Source organism: Chinchilla lanigera, unplaced genomic scaffold (assembly GCF_000276665.1).
Source record: "Chinchilla lanigera isolate Chin_1 unplaced genomic scaffold, ChiLan1.0 scaffold00105, whole genome shotgun sequence".
NCBI classification, from domain to species: domain Eukaryota; kingdom Metazoa; phylum Chordata; class Mammalia; order Rodentia; family Chinchillidae; genus Chinchilla; species Chinchilla lanigera.
In genome coordinates, this window is record NW_004955506.1 from 6,147,638 (window position 1) to 6,167,545 (window position 19,908).

General features: G+C 51.0%; 1 protein-coding gene across 8 annotated transcripts; it reads left to right on the top strand.

The window, feature by feature from the left end:
* Positions 1-2,659: 2,659 nt before the first annotated feature.
* Exoc7 (exocyst complex component 7) lies at positions 2,660-19,283 on the top strand. Of its 8 annotated transcripts, XM_005407446.1 has the most exons (21): positions 2,660-2,802; positions 3,007-3,072; positions 4,123-4,307; positions 4,495-4,600; positions 6,143-6,365; positions 8,302-8,469; positions 11,339-11,431; positions 12,308-12,376; positions 13,335-13,480; positions 13,777-13,929; positions 14,195-14,293; positions 14,658-14,720; positions 14,990-15,056; positions 15,809-15,847; positions 16,509-16,574; positions 16,839-16,959; positions 17,239-17,334; positions 18,258-18,321; positions 18,573-18,614; positions 18,727-18,860; positions 19,109-19,283. In XM_005407446.1, exons 1-21 carry the CDS (start codon positions 2,743-2,745, stop codon positions 19,209-19,211), a joined length of 2,163 nt encoding a protein of 720 aa, XP_005407503.1. In that variant the 5' UTR covers positions 2,660-2,742; the 3' UTR covers positions 19,212-19,283. The 8 variants fall into 8 exon arrangements, with proteins under 8 accessions (XP_005407503.1, XP_005407504.1, XP_005407505.1 ...); XM_005407447.2 differs by lacking the exon at positions 15,809-15,847; XM_005407448.1 differs by lacking the exon at positions 12,308-12,376.
* Positions 19,284-19,908: the final 625 nt, after the last annotated feature.

Genomic DNA, 19,908 nt, shown 5'->3' on the forward strand with positions numbered 1-19,908 from the left:
TTCTCCAGTACCGGGAACTGAACTCACAACCTTGCGCTTGCCAGGCGGGCGCTTTGCCGCTGAGCTAAATCCCCAGCCCCAACAAGACTATTTTTGATCATACACACAAAAAAAGAGAAAAAAATGTTTTCTTAGAAGTGTTATAACAAGAAGGTAATTTAACCTCACCGTCCTTAGCAACTAGAGAACAATCATCCCTTATTTACCATTTTAATGTTTTGTGTTTTTTTTCCTTTTTCCCCCAACGGTTCTCTATGTTTTACACAGTGGTTGGAATCCTGTCGAATGTGCACTATTTGACCTGCTTTGTGGTGGTTCACATCATAACGTAGGCATTTTTGGTATTGTTACAGGGCCGGGAAACATTAATTTGAGGAATTATACATTTGATTCCTCTGAAGAAGCACAAAGTCTAGAATGAGGAAGTTATCAGACTAAAGAAGTCACTAGTGGGGAGGAAGGCTGCTGCCCTTCCCTCTCTCTCCCTCTCTTCTCCTTTCTTACCCCCGAGGAAGAGAATCCTTGTGGGTAGACACAGGGGAACTTGGCTAAGTTTGGCATCTTTGTAAAAATATGAAGTCTGTGCATACATTTGTGGATTCGGAAACCAAGTTTTCTGAGGCTGCAACTGAAATACCACTTTTTCTTCTTGGTAACACAACTCACCTTGTGCCGGGTCTGGCTGGAGACTTCCGGCTTTTACTGAGTCAATGTCTGCTTGCTGACCATTCAGGTGAGAATAAATTCATCATCCACCCATCCAGTCTATCCTTTATAGATATGCTGTCATAAATATAACCTTCTTTTCACAGTGTACCTCAGAACTTTCTTAAAAATCAAGTTTACATGATAATAAACAAAACCCCTGAGCTTCTACCCAGCCTGGGGGCGCAGAGGAGCAGCCCGTGCGGTCCCCTCTCCGGGCCAGCTGTGTTGACTTAGTGCAGCTGACTTCCGCCTGAGCTTCTGCATCTGCAGAAGGGAGCCCACAGCTGTTTCTGACCCGTAGGTTTACTGTAAGGATTAGACAGGATAATGCAAAGATAGTGTTTGTAACAGAAGTCAGCAAACAGAGGCTCTCGATACATGGTAGTTAGCTGACACATTACACTGAAGACATTGAAAGAAATTTGACAAAATGCAGAAAAGCAATAAAAAATGTCATAACGTTGTATAACGCTTAACATATTTGATAACAGTATTTTATGTGCGCCCCTATTATTGGCCTAGATTGGTGGTGTCGAACCTATGCCACATGTGTTACTGTGTTTTTCTTTTAAAACAAAAGATGCTAATGTAGAGTTGTTTATTCCTAAAGTACAACCTCAGTATTCAGGTTTCATTGCTGTGTTGGCACTTTGTGATAAATAAGTGGGTTTGGGGTTGCAGTTTGACACTTGGTCTCTAAAAGGTTCGCCATCACTGGCCTAGGTTGTTTGGCCACGGAGAGAGGTTGGGTGTTAGACGAGGCCCCCCAGGATGGCCCACCACGGCCCACTAGCTGTCTCACGATACTCCGTGATATCTAAAAGGTATAACTTTCCCCACTTGGTGTTGGGACTGTAGAAGGTCCATTGCTGAAATCATCCAGGTATCATGGCACAGTAACTCTGCCTTTTATCTCCCCTACCTACCACAGAGCTGTGCCTATTTCCCTCATCACCACCTTCCTGGTGATCCACAAAGTTAAAATTCTCCTCCTGGTAGAAAAGCTGCCCAGCCCCCAACACACACCCCACCCCCATGGCCATTTTCTTTCCTTCTTTGGCTCTCTGGGTCTTTAGGGCTTGGTGCCCCCAAACCTTCCCACCCACTGGCACATGCTTCCTGGCCTATTTTTCCATGCCTACATTCAGGCAGCACAGGGACCGAAAAAGCTGAGGACCATCTATTTCCCCAAGGACAGGAACCAGGGGTTGGGGAGCTGGCGAAGAGATGGAGGAAAGAGTAAGGTTTTTGCAGGAGCTGGATCCGCAATGTCCAAGCCTTGTCCCAGGGGCATCTCCCCACCCCCTGCCCTGCTGTCCGAGGAGCTGGAATGATCTGAGTCCCCCAAGTAAGCAGGGTCCATCAATGAGCTTTATGGGCCGGGCATGGCCAGCACTCTGGGAGGCTGAGGCTAATTTATGCCCAGCCTAAGCAACTTAGCAATTTAAGTAGTGTCTCAAAAAATAAAAGAAGTCTGTGGATGTAGCTTAGTGAGAAAGCCCTGGGATCAATTCTCAGTAATGGAAAATCAATTAATCAATCAATTAATCAATAATCAGCTTTTCGGAATTTAGGGCAAATGGCGAGAACGACTCCACAAGTCCCTGATTCATCAAATGGGCTCGCATCAATCATCCTGTGAGCAATGTGAAAAGTTTTGTGGGAACACAACCTCAGACCTGCACTGGAAAAGCTATGTGGGAAACAAATTCGTTCCTTTCCCCAGCGGCCTTTATCAAAGGGCTGGCCGCAAGGCTTGTCCAGAACCTTCTCTGCTGACACAGGGTATCCGGAGCGGAGCGGAGGAAAATGCTGCATTCCCATCAGGGCGCATCCTGCCACACTCAAGATGGCTGCATACTCCACCCCCCTCTATGAGGCCCGTGCAGGCGCACTTCTGTTTGCCACTCCCAATGTGGCTCCCCAACTCGCCCCGGGGCGGGGCCAAGGCCGGAAGTGGGTGTGGTAGGGACGGAGGCCGAGCGGGCCTATGAGTAATGATATTGGGGAGTGGGAAACATAGGCTTCAGAGCGATGATTCCCCCACAAGAGGCATCCGCCCGGCGGCGGGAGATAGAAGACAAGTTGAAGCAGGTGGGGCTGGGGCTGGGGAATCTGGGGAGAAAATGAGGGAAAGGGGCCGAGAGCGGGGCTGGGACTTGTACTTGGAGAAGAGGCGGGGTGGGACGGGGGCTCCCCTGAGAAGAGATGGACCTGGGGGCTAGGCCGTGGACCGGGAAGCAGCTGTCTCCTTCAGCCTTAGGCTTCTGCTGATGTCCTCCCTTTCATTCCCCCTAGGAGGAGGAGACGCTGTCTTTCATCCGAGACAGCCTAGAGAAGAGCGACCAGCTCACCAAGAACATGGTGAGGAACCTGTCAGCTGGGAGGAAGGACGCCCCCGCGCCCTGGAGGAGAGCAGTGCGACCTGCGGGCCCAGCGTGGGTGGGGAGGGTGGTAATGTGGGGGCTCCTGTAGCAACAGCGTGCACCTCTCGTACCTCGATCCCATGCCTGGATCACTGAGGATAGTGTAGCCCCACTGGTCTGGACTTCTGCTTTCTAAGCTCTTTATTTTTCTTTCTCTGCATAGGCAGATATTTAGAGAGACTGACTAGGTGGACTGGTACTAGCCATGTGTCAGTGGCAATTCAAGTGAGGTTGGCACATTGGGATTAGTAAGGGCAGAGAATACCAGTTTCACCCCATAGGCTTTAGGGGCAGAATGAGCTCTGAGGTCCAGCAGACCTGAGATCTAGACCTTGCCCTGCAGTTTACTTGCAGTGTGGCTCCTAGCAGGTAATTCTGAGTATCAGTTAACTTGTCTGCTATAACAGAAACAGTGGCAACCTCCCAGTATGTCTGTGAAGGACATACGAGCCAATGCATGTGAACACATCTTGTGCTGTGCTTGACGCTCAATAAGTGAGTGTCCTTTATTCCTAGGGGAGACTGGAAAAGCATGGATTGCGTAAAGACAAACTTGGATCTGTAATTAGTGACACAATCAAGTCCTAGGGAGGGAGTTTTGAAGGTACCAGCAATGCATTTGAGGCTACTCTGTGTGAAACTATTTCCTGTTCAGACGAGGGAAGCTTGAGAGAAAGCAGAAATTGAGATTGGCTTCAAAGGGTGGAAGGAATGCCATCCTGAGATGATCATCTTCAGAGGAACTAATTTGATGTGTGGCTTGCCTTCAGATCAAGTGTCAAGCAGTTTATTGTGGACCACCTGTTATGTATGGGGCACATGGTACATGCTGGGGATATGGTAGTTTCCAGAAATACCCTGTCCCTTCCTGCATGGAGCTTATTGTCTTGAAAGTAGAGGAAAGTTTGGAAGTCAAATGTCTCTGGGTGGGCAGAAGCAGTGCTGGGATTGTCTTGAGACCTGAGAGCAAGAGGCTTTCTTTCCGCAGGTGTCTATCCTGTCATCTTTTGAGAGCCGCCTTATGAAGCTGGAGAACTCCATCATCCCTGTGCACAAGCAAACAGAGAATCTGCAACGATTGCAGGAGAACGTTGAGAAGACGCTGTCCTGCCTGGACCATGTCATCAGCTACTACCATGTGGCTAGTGACACTGAAAAGATCATCAGGGAAGGGTGAGCTAAGCACAGAGGGTCATATTCCTAGCGCCTTCTAGTAGTAGCCTAGGCCTGAGAAGAGGGACTAGAATATATTTAAAGCTAAAAGTTCTCTATGTGAATTCGCAGAGAATTCACATACCATTCCCTTACTCCCTCTTCCTCTGCTGGCCTCCCAGGCTGACCTGACCCTTTTCCTTCCAAGCCCCACAGGTCGGCTGGAGGAATACCTGGGAAGCATGGCCAAAATTCAGAAGGCGGTGGAGTATTTCCAGGACAATAGCCCAGACAGCCCAGAGCTCAACAAAGTGGTAAGGGGCTAGTGGAGTATTGTGAGAAGTTTGGGGGCATCAATCACTGCCCCATCTCTTGGGGGACTCCAGATCAGCTAAAGAAGCATATGATGCACACTTGGGCGCAATGATGCACACCTGTAATCGCAGCACTCTGGTAGAATGAGGCAGGAGGTTCACAAGTTCAAGTAGGATGGAGAAGGAAAGTACAAAAGACAAACTAAGAGTTTGCTGTGGAGTACTCACTTTGTGTTTAAGCAAAAACACTTTTTCTCTCTTTAACATCTTCATTAAGATACATAATTTATCTTGAACTCAACCATGAAATTAATCAATTTAGAGTGTAAAATGTATGCTTTTATAAAGTTGTGTAAGCATTACCAGAATCAGCTTTAGAACACTTAGATCATCTGGAAAAGAAGCTCATACCCATTGGTATTTGTTGTCCCTCTCTTCCCTCCCCCATCTCTTCCTCTCTGGTAATCACTATTCTCCATCCATAAGAATGGTGGCGTATAATAGGTAGCCATTTGCAACTTTCATTTAGCATAAAGTTTTCAAGGTTCATCCATGTTGGAACATGTATTGGTACTTCATTCCTTTTTATTGCCAAAGAGTATGGATATGATACATTTTCGTTATCCATCTATCCTGTGGTAGACACTTGCATTGTTTCCACTGATATGAATAATGTTGCTATGAATCTTTTGGTACACTCGTTTTGTGTTTGTTTTGTTCTGTTCTTGTTTTTTGGTTTTGGTTTTTTGAGACAGAGTCTCATTATGTAGTTCAGGGTGATTTCAAACTCATTGGGTAGCCCAGGCTGACCTCAAACTTGCAGCAATCCTCTGCCTCCCAAGATTCAGATTACAGAATGCACTACCTTCCCTACTCTGTACACGTTTTTATGTGGGCATGCATTTTTAATCTCATATTCTAGATACCTGTCCCTTGCCAGATACATAATTTGTAAATATTTTTTCATTCTGTGGGTTCTTTTTCGCTTTCTTGATGGTAGTTTTTGGAGCATAAAAGTTTTATATTTGATATAGTCCAATTTATCTATTTTTTTCTTTTATAAACCCCTAACAAGAAACTAATTAACAATGCAAGTGAGGAAACAATCGTCCAGTATTTATGTACTTTTTTAAAAATCCTGGGTTGTACCCATGCTTATCACTTTTGAGAGAACAGAAGGTACACAGTGGTGCACACGTGTAATCCCAACTGCCCAGGAGACTGAGGCAAGGTGATTCAAGACCAGCCTGAGTGAGTTAGCAAGGCCCTGTCTCAAAATAAAATAAATAAGTAAATAAAAAGGGAGAGGGATGTAGCTCAGTGGTAGAGTGCTTGCCTAGCATGCACAAGACCCTGGGTTTAACTCCCATATCCCTCACACCCTCAGATACAAAGAAAAGCTTCCTGATGTTTCATCAGGTTGAAGGAAGAAAAGCAGCACAAAGCAGAGGCCTTGAGTCAAGCAGGTAGAGCAGGGGCTGCAGAACGTAGTGCAGCAGCAGCAACAGCAAAACAACCTGCTTCCTTCTGCTGTCCCCACAGAAGCTTCTGTTTGAGCGGGGGAAGGAATCACTGGAGTCCGAGTTCCGCAGCCTGATGACCCGGCACAGTAAGGTTGTCTCCCCTGTGCTCATCCTGGATCTCATCAGTGGCGATGAGGAGCTGGAGGTCCAGGAGGACGTGGCCCTGGAGCACTTGCCTGAAAGTGTGCTCCAGGATGTGGTCCGCATCTCCCTCTGGCTGGTGGAATATGGCCGCAACCAAGGTGAGAAGGCTTTTGTTAGTCCTGTCATACAGCAGGCCAGAGGAATGGGAGCATTGCTACTCCTCCTTTGTACTTAATCCATCTGGACTTGATAGATGATTGATTGGATTTTGAGAAAGGGTCTCTCTGTGTAGTTCGGGCTGGCCTCCAACTCATACCAGGCCTTGTGTCTCAGCCTCCAAGTGCTAGGAGCACAGGCATGTGCTCCCACGCCTAGCTGGATTTTTTTTTAATAAAAGGAAGTTCAATAGTAAACACCATGAGCAGTAATTTAACAGTTTCAATATTACATTGTGAATTTAGCCAAATCCAAACTTTTCCTTATGTACCTTTTGTTTACTTTTTCTTAGTTGTGAATTTTTCAGGTTATATAGAAAACCATAGGTAAAAAGTAGAAGTCCTTCTCCTCACTTCCCTGATGCCTACATCATAACTCAAAGATTAGCACTATGAAGATTTATGTATGCCCCTCCAGAAAATCTATATGCCACCAAGTGAGAGAGAATAAATGCGTGCCTCCTCTCCTCACTCCCAAAGGTCTTACATTTATTTATACAATGTGTACATATTAAACATTGTATAATGCATACAGTGTTTTAAACACTGTCCTGTAATTATATTTTTAACTCCATGTATGCCTTGAGATAGTTCATATCAGTACATGTAGGCTGGCTTCATTTTTTTTTTTTTTACAACTGCCTGATACTCCATGGTATGGTGGTACTATTTCTTTTGCTAGTCTTAGGGTTTTAAAACAACTTTTGACTTAACCAAAAATTTTAGAAAATAACTTCATTGGCTGTTCTGTTTTATACTCTTCAGCCCTCCACACTCTTCTCTTTGTCAGTGTGTTGATGTGTGCTATCTTACCTGTCATTACTGCCACCTTCTCAGGAGGGCTGTGGTGGCAGGTTTTATGGCCCGGATGTATTGGACTACATGAACAGGTCCAGGAGATGTGCTACGGGACGCCTTGGGTTTGGTGGAAGATTTTCAGTGGCTCCCCGGGAATCCAGGAGGCTGAGTGGACAGCCTCCAGGCCGCTCAGCAACCTTCAGCCGGAATCTTTACTTGGGTCCATTTCTTACGTAGGGGTTGTTTGTGGAATAGTTGTTAGTAACTGCTGAAATGACCATGGTTTCCATATCTTTTTCCTTGCTTATATGCACTTTCTAATATGGATAAATAGCGCCACAGTGAACATACTTGTGTGGATTGTTTTTCTGTTTTGTTTTGTTTTGTTTTGTTTTGTTTTGTTTTGTTTTGTTTTGTTTTGTTTAGGAAGTTCTTAGGGTAGCTCAATGTTGCAGTAATCAGATGTGTCTTAACTTATTTGTAATCTTGCCCATTGCCAACTCTTTGTCAGTTGGATACCAAGCAACATACTTGTTGACCAGCTGTTTGTTCATTATTTTTACCATTCAACAGCACTATCATATCCTACTTTTTTATTTGCATTTTTAATTGCTAATGATACAATGTATTTTTCATTCATTGACATTTATTCCTTTTCTGCCTCATAATATTTCTCACATCCTTTGACCAGGTTAAGTCTGGGTGTTAATTTTATATTTTTTATTTTTAAAAAATTGACATGGTGGCACATGTTTATAACACTGTGAGGTGGTGAGGCATGAGGACCCCATGACCCCAGGAGTTTGAGGCCAGCCTGGGCAACATAGACAGACCCTGTCTCAAAATAAACAAATAATTTTTTTAAAGGTACCATTAAAAACTTATAAGTAATCATCAGTTCTTTTGGGGGATAGTTTTCTCTTTGACTTTGCCTGACTTGAGGTGCAGCCTTGTGATGACCGTGGGCCAGAACAGGTGTTGGGAAGGGTGACCAAGCAGCCAGAGAGGGCTCCACTGCTGCCCTGTGCAGAAGCAGAGGCAGGGGCCTCAGCTGCCATCTGCTCTTGCTGTCTCTCCTCAGATTTCATGAATGTCTACTACCAGATACGCTCCAGCCAGTTGGACCGCTCCATCAAGGGCCTAAAGGAGCATTTCCGGAAGAGCAGTTCCTCCTCTGGGGTTCCCTACTCCCCTGCTATCCCCAATAAGAGAAAGGACACACCCACCAAGAAGCCAATCAAGCGGCCAGGTGAGCCCCGACCCTGGCTCACTGCAGCATCAGCCAAAAGGCTGCCTGGGACCTGGATTGCCTTTTTGCATCCTGGGGTCAGTAGCAGCAGACCCCTTCCAGGATTTGTCTTCATGATGGCCCCAGCTGTAGGCACATAGGATGGAAAGCCCGTGTCTGCCCACCCAGCAAGTTCCTGGAGAGCAAGGTTCTTCCTTCTACCCGACAGTCCAGTCTGGGGGTTACATAATGTCTTTGAAGTGGAGTAGGGGTCACAGACATGCTTAGTCATCTTTCCTGAGGCAGGGGGATGGGGCTGTTGGGCAGAGCCACTTGCTGGGCCCCTTCTCTTTCCTCCATTGTCCCGTCAAGAGGTCAGGTATGCTGCTGCAGCCAGAACAGTGGGATGGAAGGGCTGACCCTCCCGCCTTCCTCTGCCAGCTGTGAAGTGGAAGGTGAGGTGTGTACCTTCACAGTTGATTCGGAAAGGAAAGAAATTCTAGACATCCTCTTGAACTGGCTTCTGGGCTGTGATGCAGTTAGTCCCTTGTGAAAGTCAGAGAAGGGCATGGGGTAAGAGTTCCAGGCTGCAGATTGTTGCTGTCCTTGAAGCAGCCCATTCTCTGCTCTTTCTCCCCTCCTTACATTCCCTGCAGCTGGTGCTCCAGGTAAACAGCGTCTGTGTGTCAGTCATGGCTTAGGGAGCCTGGCTGTCTCTGCCTCCAGAGCTGCTGACCTTGGCTCCCCGAGAGGCTGGATGTGGTGGGTTGGGGGGTGCCAAGGTAGCAGCTGGAGAGAAGACCACCCTGGGCCCCTCAGCTGCTGCAGGCACTTCCCAGAGCGTGGTCTGTGTATGCGCCTTCATGACAGGAGACTGTCTAGAACTCACCTTCATCCCCCTGCCCCATTTCTCCAGTCCCTCAGAGAGCAAGGTGTCTATTCACACCCAACCAGGTCACCTGCTCCTCCTCAGGCCTTTACTTAGGGTTTGGGGACATGAGGAATGGAGGCTGCCCTCAGGGTACAAGTGAGTGGCAGAGCATGAGGGAACTGGGTCCATGGCCCTGGCAGGAAGTTCAGTCTTCTTCCCCTGGAGTGGATACGCTGGCCACCCTCTAGAGAACCTGCTGCCAACGATGGCTTTACTAACCCAGGCTGCTGGGCTGCAGCTGCCTGTGTGGCCAGCCAGTCCCTCTCTGTGCCTTTATCTTGCGAGCAAGGAGCTGTCTGTGTGAGGCTTCCCAGCTGCCTGGGCCTCAGCCATTCTGTGCTCACTTCCACTTCTGCCTTGTTCTCTGACAGGCCCATTGGAAGCCCCAGACCCTGTTTGTACCACCCAGAAGTGCCCCCGGCCATGTAGGGCCCTGGCCTTTTGGGAGAAGGGATCTGAGCTCAGGGCTCACCATGGACCTGATCTGCTCTTAGTGCAGAGACATAAAAGGACAACTCTGGCTGTGAGGGCACCTATGGGTTTTACAGGGTTTTAAGAGTGGATATGAGCTAGTGGGCTTAGGACCAAGAAGTTAGAGTCCTGGGACGTCTGTTCCAGGCCTTGAGAGGAGCAGGGAGGCCTCATCTGTGATGAGACACCAACTCCAGCTTTGGTCCTGGTAATGGGATGCCTGGTGGGCTTGGTGGCTGCCAGGTCATCATCTCCGATGCCCCTGAAGCCATGCTCGCTAGGCCCTTGTTGGGCAGGTAGCCCATCTGCTCCTGGTTTGTTGTGGAGTAAGAATTTGGTTTGCTCATTAGCAAGGAACACACTGAAGGAGGCGACACAGGGCAGACAGATGTGAGCGGGCCAGCCACACTGGGTTATCACTGGTTAATCTGCTGCAGACAGAAAGATGAACCAGCTGGACCCTGCCCTGGCTCCCTAGCCTCAGGGGGAGCTGCCAGGACACAGTAGCCACACTGAGATCAGATAGGGGGGAGAGACCAGCAGGGGGGAGAAGGGGTTCTCCAGAAAAGGCTGACCTCTGTCTATGCAGATTAAAATGCCAGTAGAATTTTTATTTTTGATTTCTGACTTCTGGTGGCTCTGTCCACCTTAATCACCTTTCTTCCCCATAGTAAATTTTTTTGACTACACAACAGGACCTGTCTCCTTGAATGCTATTTTGTGTCTTCACATTTTCTACCCTAAGATGTCTCATTCCCACAAAGGTAGCTGACCCCAGAGGCTGTGGGTGTGGTGGTTTTGTTTGTATTGTTTTCACTTGTAATACTAACTGTTCTTTTTTACCCCCATGCCAAGAGCATGTGCACTCTCTTCCTGCCCTCCCTTTCCAGTGGTGGCTTTTGTTAGCCCCTTCCTGGCTTTTCAGTTCGTTCCCATTGCTGTGATGGCTTGAATGACTCCTCTGGTGTAGGAACAACTGCCTCGGTCTCAGAGCCTCCATTTTGGCATAGTCCCCAGGGGCTGCTTCCCATGGGCTGCTCTTTGCCCTGAGTCCCAACACTGAGCATGCTCAGGAAACTGGAGTCTAGAGCTGGGCTTGCAGGGGCTCCTAGGCTCTGCCAGCTGGCTTGTGTCCTCCAGGGTGAGAGCTTTGTCTCCAGCCACTCCATCCATGCTGACTAAAATGCCACTCATAGAATGTTTTATTTTCAATTGCTGGTGGCTTTCTGTCTACCTTAATCTCAGTCACCCTCTTAAAGTAAACTCAAACCCGAAACAGTGAGGGCCAACAATAGATGTGAGAATGAAATGTTTCCCTCTCCGCATTGCTGAGGTCCCCGGTGGCCGCGGGGCCAGGCCTGCTGGGAGAGGTAGGGGGCATGCTCGCTGTTGGGTGGGCGTGGGCTGGGCAGGTGGAGGGCCGCTGCTGTTTTCTCTCACTCATTTCCTAGGTCTTCTTATCTCCTCTCTGTGTGGCTCTGGTGACAGGGACGATCCGTAAGGCTCAGAACCTTCTGAAACAGTATTCCCAGCATGGTCTAGATGGGAAAAAGGGGGGCTCTAACCTCATTCCTCTGGAAGGTAATCACCCTGTGTTCCTCCCATCCCCTCCTCCTCCACTGTGTGTCCACTCACTTGGCAGGGCAGAGCCTCCCCCAGGAGGACCTTGGGAGAAACCCTGAGGGGGCAGGGTGGGAACAGCAAGTCCCTGATGCCTGTCAGGCCCCAGCAGGCATAGGGATAAGTTTTGTGGCCCTCAGCCTAATCCTGTCCGCTGGTGGCAGCTCTGCCCTCCCTGAGGCTTCCCACTGCCCTTCCCTGTCTCTGTCCTTGTCTCCCGTGTGAACTCAGAGAAAGTTCTTTGTCCTGGGGCAGCCCTTTCACGCTGAGACCAGCAATGGCAGGACCAAGCTGGCTGAGGCCTCCTAGCCACCCCTTTTTTTTAGAAAGGGGATTGTGTGCAGCAGGAGGACAGGCAGCCTGTAGGCCATGTCCCTCTTCCTCCTGTCAAGGAAGGGACAGCCAAGTTAGCTGCCCTGGTGGACCCAGCCCTCCTTCAAAAGCATCAGCCTGGGAAGCAATGCAAGGCTGTCCCTAGTCACTCAGCATGCCATTTCTCTCATGGGGTCTGTCCCAAAACACTGAGGTAGAGAGACCCCCTGAGGCTGAGCAGCAGACCCTCGGTCAGCTCACCTTTCTGTTAGCCCCCAGGCTCAGGGAAACAAGCCGCCCGGGATGGTCCCATGCACTTGCTGCAAGTCAGGCTTGAAACGGCTGTTCCTATGGTGGTTTGAGGCAGAGGAGGGCCTTCCTTCCAACCCTTCCCAGTGCCCCATCCCTATGCCCATTTCAAATCCCCCTTCTGGAGATCAAGGGCTTCTTCCCCATACCCTGAGAGGCAACTGCCTGGCCCCTGGATAAATGCTGCTTGTGTTTGTGCGGCCAACGTCTCGCTAGGTCACGAGCATGATTTCCGAGTTAAGCACCTGTCCGAGGCCCTGAACGACAAGCACGGGCCGCTGGCTGGTGAGTACCGTTAGCCCAGCCCGAAGGCAGCTGCCGATACTGCCTTGGCCGCAGTCCCTGGATGGCCTACTGCTGCCTGCCCAGCAGGACCTGCTCTGCTCCAAGGATGGGCCAGGCTTCTCACTCCATTCTCTTTGGGCACTAGGTCTCTTTGTCTTCTTGAGATGGGAGTACATGCCTAGCTCTCAGGCCCTGGGCCAGGGGAGAAGCTGCTGTTTACTGCTTGAAAAGCAGGCAGCAGGGAAGGCAGTACCCTTGAGGGCAGAGAGCCCCGACATCTGACGCCTCAGAACCTGCCCCTCAGCACATAGGATCAAGCAGTTCTGTGCTGGCCTTGTCTGCAGTGCCCCTGCCCTGACCTCCAAGCGTAGGATGCCATTTCCTCCTGGGGCAGCTGACAGCCACACTCTCCCTCTCTGGGGCTCACTTAGCTTTTCTTAGCTTCTGCCCCCAGACATGGCTAGGCTGTGTGTGTATGTATTCCAGAAGGCCTGTTGGGTTGGCCTTCATAGACCCCACATTTTCTCAGATGGAGGACCAAGTCCCGCTTGTTTGAGGCGCAGTCCCACCCAGCCCATCCTGGGCTGCTCTTTTCCACGCATAGATCAGAGTCCTCAGTCCTGGGGTCAGACATACCTTATCCAGGAAGTAGAGTTAGGGCTCTTCCTTCCGTCTATCATTCCACCACCTCTAGGATCTGATGCACTGGAGCCATAAGTACTATCTGTGCAGAACTGAAAATGAAGCCAGGGCAAAGGCTGGACTCAGCTTCTGATTCTCCCCCTGAACCTGGTCAGGCCTGCCAGAGGCCTTGTAGCTTCCTGCCAGAGCAGTCTTCTCTCCCTCTTCCACCCACTGCGGGTCTGGGTTACAGAGCAGAAGCCAGGAGGCCCACACCCCTCCAGCAGAGTGAACAGCTGCCCCCAGACCAGCAGCTCGAGCACTGCTGTCCCCGCAGGGAGAGACGACATGCTGGACGTGGAGACTGATGCCTACATTCACTGTGTCAGTGCCTTCGTCAAGCTGGCCCAGAGCGAGTACCAACTGCTGACGGACATCATCCCTGAGCACCATCAGAAGAAAACCTTTGACTCCTTGATACAGGTCCTGCCTGTCCCACCCTGCCCTGGGTCTCCGCCCAGCAGCCCCAGCAAAGCTATCACTGAGATCCTGAGTGTGGAGCAGGCCTGTTATCTGAAGCTCTCAACTCCAGCCACCACGTCATAGCCTGGGACCTGTCCTGGGAGGGTGCTCAGTACCCACCCCCGCCCCCATCTTCTTGCCACAGCATGCTGGCTTCCCTTATACCCAGTGAGATGCCTTTGCTGTGCCTGGGAGCCAGCTCTCTGCTCTGCTCTGTTCTGCTCCTCCCTGAGGTGGGTCCTGGTCCCTCCTTCTAGGATGCGTTGGATGGGCTGATGCTGGAGGGGGAGAACATTGTGTCCGCTGCCCGGAAGGCTATCATTCGCCATGACTTCTCCACAGTGCTCACAGTCTTTCCCATCCTGCGGCACCTCAAGCAGACCAAGCCTGAGTTTGACCAGGTGCTCCAGGTATGTGACAGGGAGGCCTTTGGGGACAGGAAGAAAGAATCCAGTTTTCCCTGTGTAGCCCTCCTCCAGTCTTCTAAGTGAATGGTAGCTTCTGCAGGATCCTGGGCAAGTGAGGACACTCACAGGTGATTGAAGAAGAGCTGGTGGGGGTTAGTCCCCTGGGGTGGGCAGGGAGATGGCCAGAAGGAGCTGCGCTCCACACTTAGCCTGCTCTGGAGGGCAGTGGCTGAGGCTGTGGCCAGGGCTGTACACTGTGCTTCCTCAGGGCACAGCCGCCAGCACCAAGAACAAGCTGCCCGGCCTCATTACCTCCATGGAGACCATTGGAGCCAAAGCACTGGAGGACTTTGCAGACAACATCAAGGTACCTGCCCTGACTTCCTCTACTCCCCCCTGGGTTTGGTTACCTGGGTTTGGGGACTCAAGAGAGTGGACCTGCAAGAGGCACAAGTTTGTCCTGTAGGGAGGCCGCAGCGCTTATAGTCCCCTGTCAGCTCCTGTTAGGCTCTCTGCTTCCTGGGCTTTGGAACCCTCTGAGGCCAGATACTTCTGTCCTGCTGTCTTGCTTAGCCTGAGGGTGAGGGGCATCCTAACACGCATCTGCCAGGAGGTGGTGCTATGAGTGGGCAGACTGGAGTTTGCTCTCCTTTGCTCCCCTGGCCACCGTTACTCTGTGCCTGAGGCTGCCTTGAGAGCTGTGTGAAGGAACCAGTTGTTCTTCTCCACAGAATGATCCAGATAAGGAATACAACATGCCCAAGGATGGTACTGTGCACGAGCTCACCAGCAATGTAGGTGCTACCCAAGGACCTCTGGGGAGGTGGGGGAAGGGGGAGCCAGCCTGGTCCAGAGCCTCTTGGCCTTGATGAACGCTAGTGACCGATGGATAGGACAGTGTATAGAATCTTTGGCAGGCAGGACCTTTGGGCACCCGGAACCAGCCCCCTTTCTCACTGGGCAGATCCCTGGCCCCTGACCTGCCCTACTAGTCAGATGGGGAGGAGGCCATAGGCCTGGGCCCTGCCCTAACCTTCCTCCTGGGCCATGTCCCCCCTGCCAGGCCATCCTCTTCCTGCAGCAGCTTCTGGACTTCCAAGAGACAGCAGGCGCCATGCTGGCCTCCCAAGGTACTCAGTATCCCAACTGGCCCTACCTGGGCCCCACTGTTCCCTCTTGCCTGTGGATATGGGGCTAGGCTCCCAGGAGGCACTGCCCTCTGAAGGGTGAAGGCAGGGCTTGGTGAGGGGTCTCTTCTAACCTGTGGAGTGGAATTGAGATGTGGTATGTGGGGGGACCATTGGGGCCATCCTGGGCTGATCATGAGGAGAACAGGGATTGCTGCTGTCTCTGTGACCCCTCAGCCCCTCCTTTGCTCCTCTGGCCATCCTTACTCTGGAGTGGGCACTGCCAGCCTGTGGATGCTCTCCCTGCCCTGCCTCCCTCCCATGTTTCTCCACTGCCTCTTATGTCTGCTTAATCTTCTGACCAGTTCCACAGTTGTCCCTTGAAGGGCTGGTGTCTCGGAACCAGCTGGGTGTCCTCCCACTGGCCACCACCCTGGGACTGGAGCTTGGAAGGTTGGCATGGAAGGAGGAGCAGTCTTCTGGAGCATTCCAAGCTCAGGTTCCCCAGGCTCTCCCTATCTGCCCCCATTTGGGGCTGCACCTAGCCTGTGGTTCTTCATATTTCCACTTTCCATGCATCCCCTGGTCTTGAGAGGGTCTGGCCTGGTGTGTCCTGCTCTGTACCTGGCTATCTTGGGGAGAGGTCTGCTTAACTTGGGTGACACAGCCGTTTCTAACCTGTTTTTTGAACTTGCATCTTTCTCCCTCCTTGTTTCTCTCATCCCCCTCTGTGTGCACTGCCTTTCATTCCGTAGTTCTTGGGGACACATACAATATTCCTTTAGACCCCCGAGGTAAGCAGTGTGGCTCTGCAGCCCCATTCTCCCCCTCTGAAGCCCCATGGGTGAGGTTCCCTGGGGACAGACACAAGGCCTATTGGGCATCAGGTCAGAGGGACAAGAATTCTTCCAGGGTTATCTCACCTCTCCACAGTCATTTTTATCTCTGAGCCCTGCCAGGCTAACTTGGCCCCTGTGCCTTAGCCTTGCGAACGGTGGGTCCCTCTATTCCGAATGATCTAGTCGTGGGGTTGTAGAATGTGGGGAAAAGATGGAGAGGCTGTAGGACCCCATTCTAATACTTTGCTGTTGGCAGGTAGGCAATGGGGTCTTGTAGGTAACTTCCCAAGATAGGTCAGGGGCCAGAGGTTGGGGGTAGAGGCCCTAATATCCCTCTCTTATCGCACCAGCCTTCCTACTGACATGGGCCAGCTTCTTAACCATGCCACCCCACCATGGTAGAGGGGTGGCCTTGGGTTTCAGACTCTAGGTCCTTGCTGTGGTAGGATGCAGCCCTGTTACTCCGCAGCACCAGCTCTGGCTGAGGTCCTCTGGGTCCTGTCTGCCCTAGGAAGTCCAAGGCCTCTCCCAGTGTTTCCTCCATACTCCTTGGGGATGAGGGGTGGGAAGGGTCTTGGTCACTGCCACCACAATAATAGGACTGCTCTTCTCACAGAGACCAGCTCTTCAGCCACCAGCTACAGCTCCGAGTTTAGCAAGCGACTGCTGAGCACCTATATCTGTGAGTGTCTCTCAGGCAGAACCTGCTCCTCTGCCTTTTCCCTCCCAGGATAGCCCTTTGTGTGATCTCCAGACATGCAGAGGTCCCTCTCCTGACGTCGCAATAGCAACCTAACTCTAGTTCAGGGACCAATGGGATGGGGAAGGATTCCTGATGCCTCAGAGTCAGGAAGACAAGGAGCCATGGCCAGGAACTGGTTAGTGGGCACCATCGTGGGTCATTTGGGTCAGACTGGCGGGGATGGCCCCATCTTTCCCTATGCAGGTAAAGTCCTGGGCAACCTGCAGCTGAACTTGCTGAGCAAGTCCAAGGTATATGAAGACCCGGCACTGAGCGCCATCTTCCTGCACAACAACTACAACTACATCCTCAAGTCCCTGGAGAAGTAAGTGGCTACAGCCATGGCTGTGCGCCTCACTTCCTCTGGGCCCTCAGGGCTGGCTGTGCCCTCCACAACCTCCAGCTCATTTGTGCAAGGGTGGGAGGGGGCTTTCAGTCCTCTTAGCCCTGACCTCGGGAGGCTGAGTGCTGCCTCCTTTGAGCCGTGGAAGATTCGAGATGGATAAGGAGCCCCTCCTTCCTGGAGTTTCTTCCAAGCCCAGCAGCCTTTGGGCCCCAGCAGCCAAGTCTGTCCTTCTCTATTCTCTCCCCTACCTGTGCCCAGGTCTGAGTTGATCCAGCTGGTGGCTGTGACTCAGAAGACTGCGGAGCGCTCCTATCGGGAACACATCGAGCAGCAGATCCAGACCTACCAGCGCAGGTGACTGGTGCCCACCCTCCTACTGGCCTGAGCTGACCTAGCCTCATCCCTGCCCTGGGTCCAACACAGTTTGCTTCCTCAGTGCTTGTGGTAGGGAGGCTTATCAACTGCTGCCCTGCAGACCCCAGCCTCTACTTGGTTGTAGAGTTTTTGTGGTGCTGGTGATGGAACCCAGGTCCTTGTGCATGATGTTACCCATGGGTTCTACCACTGAGCTACACCCCAGCCTTTTATTTCTTTTCTTTTTTTTTTTTTTTTTATTATTTTCTGAGATTTTTTATTTCCTTTCTTTTGTTTCTTTACTCCACTTTTTAAAAGACTCAGATTCATGCGGTAGAAAGAGAACGGCTTTCCTCACTACCTGATCCCCTGGAAGCTGCAGCGCCTCTTTAGGGTAGTGTGCCAGGTGCTAAGGCTAGGGATGCTGAAGAGCCAGTGGCAGGCATATGAGTGAATGTTTAGTCCGAGAGGAGAACAGGGTTTTGAAAGTCACTGAACTTGGCTGAGCTTGCCCTCTCCTACTTGCACTGCTTCTTTGGACCTCTGTTCCCCTTGGCTTGTTTTTTCCCTTTGAGTGTCTCACTCTTCCCATTTATCTGTCTTCCATGCTCACCTTTCTCATCTGTTTCTTCATCTTAATTTGCCATGATATTGATGTGAAGTATATTCAACTGCTGAATTTATTGAACACCCTCTGTTTTCTATTCTTGATTTTTAAAGTAAGCAGCTTAAACATTTTCTGTTGCCAAGGAAAAGATCCCAGTTATTTTGCTTAGTTGTGACCCGGATCAATTCTTACCAACCCCTCCCCCTAGCAGTAGATCAACAGATATTGAAACAAAAAACAAAAAAACCAAGCCTGTATCAGGGAAGTTGCAGCTGTCCCTCCCTGACCTCATGTCTTTCTCCCTGCTGTCTGGCAGTTGGTTAAAGGTGACTGATTACATCTCAGAGAAGAATCTTCCTGTGTTCCAGCCTGGAGTCAAGGTGAGCTAAAAGCCTGGGCTGGGAAGGGGTGTTGAGCAGATGTGACACTTATTGCTAAATCTCTGTGTTAAAATGAACAAGAAATCTTCTGGGATCAGAGGGCAAAGCGTGCATGTGGCCATGGGGGCAGCAAGAGAAAGGCCTGGGGCCCACACTGTTTGAAAAAGGAGCCGGGTGGGGTGGTTCTGCTATGAGCAAAGCTCTCTCTGTTCTCCCTGGCTCCCCTGACACCCGCTCCCCACCACCGCAAGCTTCGGGATAAGGAGCGGCAGATGATCAAGGAGCGTTTTAAGGTGAGTAAGGAAAGGTCCTCTTCCTTCCATGGCTTGGTGCTGGCACTGTGGTGATAACAGTCCCAAAACTTTTGTCTCTTGTCCTTTCCCTTTCCACCTGTTTGATGGCCAGGGCTTCAATGATGGCCTTGAAGAACTGTGCAAGATTCAGAAGGCCTGGGCTATTCCAGACACAGAGCAGAGAGACAAGATTCGCCAGGCCCAGAAAAACATCGTCAAGGAGACCTATGGGGCCTTTCTGCACAGGTGAGCCTCCCTGCCCCATCCCTGCCTAGCACTGCACTGCCCACTTTGCTGCTGGACTGTGTATCTGTTCCTCAAGGGGAAAAGGAGGGGGTGGCAGGATTTGGCAGCAGGGCCAGTGTCTTGGGCTTGGGGACATCACTCGGGCACCCCGTGGCATCTCTGAGATCCGTCAGAAGTGCCTTCAGTTGAGGAGGGAAACTGAGGAGGGGTTAACCTTTCCCCTCCCCCTAACGACGGTGCCTGGGCAGGTACAGCAGCGTGCCTTTCACCAAGAACCCTGAGAAGTACATCAAGTACCGTGTGGACCAGGTGGGCGATATGATCGATCGCCTTTTTGACACCTCTGCCTAAGCCTGCCAGTGTTCCTGCCTGGTTCCTTCAGGCTAGCCATGTCATTGGACAGATAAACCAGTGTTAACTTGCCTCTGGGCTGGGTGAGTTTGAAGTCCTTTGGGACAGAGACTTTTCTGAACTGCCCCATCCAGGAGCCCTGTCCCTGTGCCCAATGGTCCTGGTATCCACTTCCCTGCGCCCTGTGCTCCCCTTTAAACCAGCACTTTCCCAGGATGTGGGAACCTTCCAGACCTCCAAGTTTTATGCCTGAGCACTGCCAGCCAGGGCCATGTGATGGCTTCTGAGATAAGAGTCAAGGAAGCCAGAGGCCCATGCCCCAAGCTGCTTCATGTGTCGCGCTAGCAGGCGGGCAGACCCTCCCCATCCTGGTTCAGACCTGAAGATGGAGAACTCCCATCCAGCCCAGAAATGTGGGTGGGGCTCAGAGGAGCAGGCCATATCCTGGCCAGAGGGAGGACCTACAGAGAAAACAGTCAGGGTTGACTCTGTCTCTTGGATATAGCGCATCAGACTTAATGTTGGGATGTTTAGCCTCCCCACAGTTCTCTAGGTGGTGGGGAGGAGTGCTCTCCATCTGTTCCCTGTAGAGTCCAGCACACTGCAGGAAGCATGTGGAGAAGTTCTGACCCACTTCTGAGGCCAGCCACTCAGCTCCCATCTCCTAGTCCCCAGTATCAGCACCTCTTGGCACAGG

Excerpts from the sequence above, each read along its gene's own strand:
- Exoc7 (XM_005407446.1), top strand. The coding sequence starts at position 2,743 with ATGATTCCCCCACAAGAGGCATCCGCCCGGCGGCGGGAGATAGAAGAC. Across the intron at positions 2,803-3,006 it reads TAGAAGACAAGTTGAAGCAG|GAGGAGGAGACGCTGTCTTT; the intron begins GTGGGGCTGGGG and ends CATTCCCCCTAG. Across the intron at positions 18,861-19,108 it reads TATGGGGCCTTTCTGCACAG|GTACAGCAGCGTGCCTTTCA; the intron begins GTGAGCCTCCCT and ends GTGCCTGGGCAG.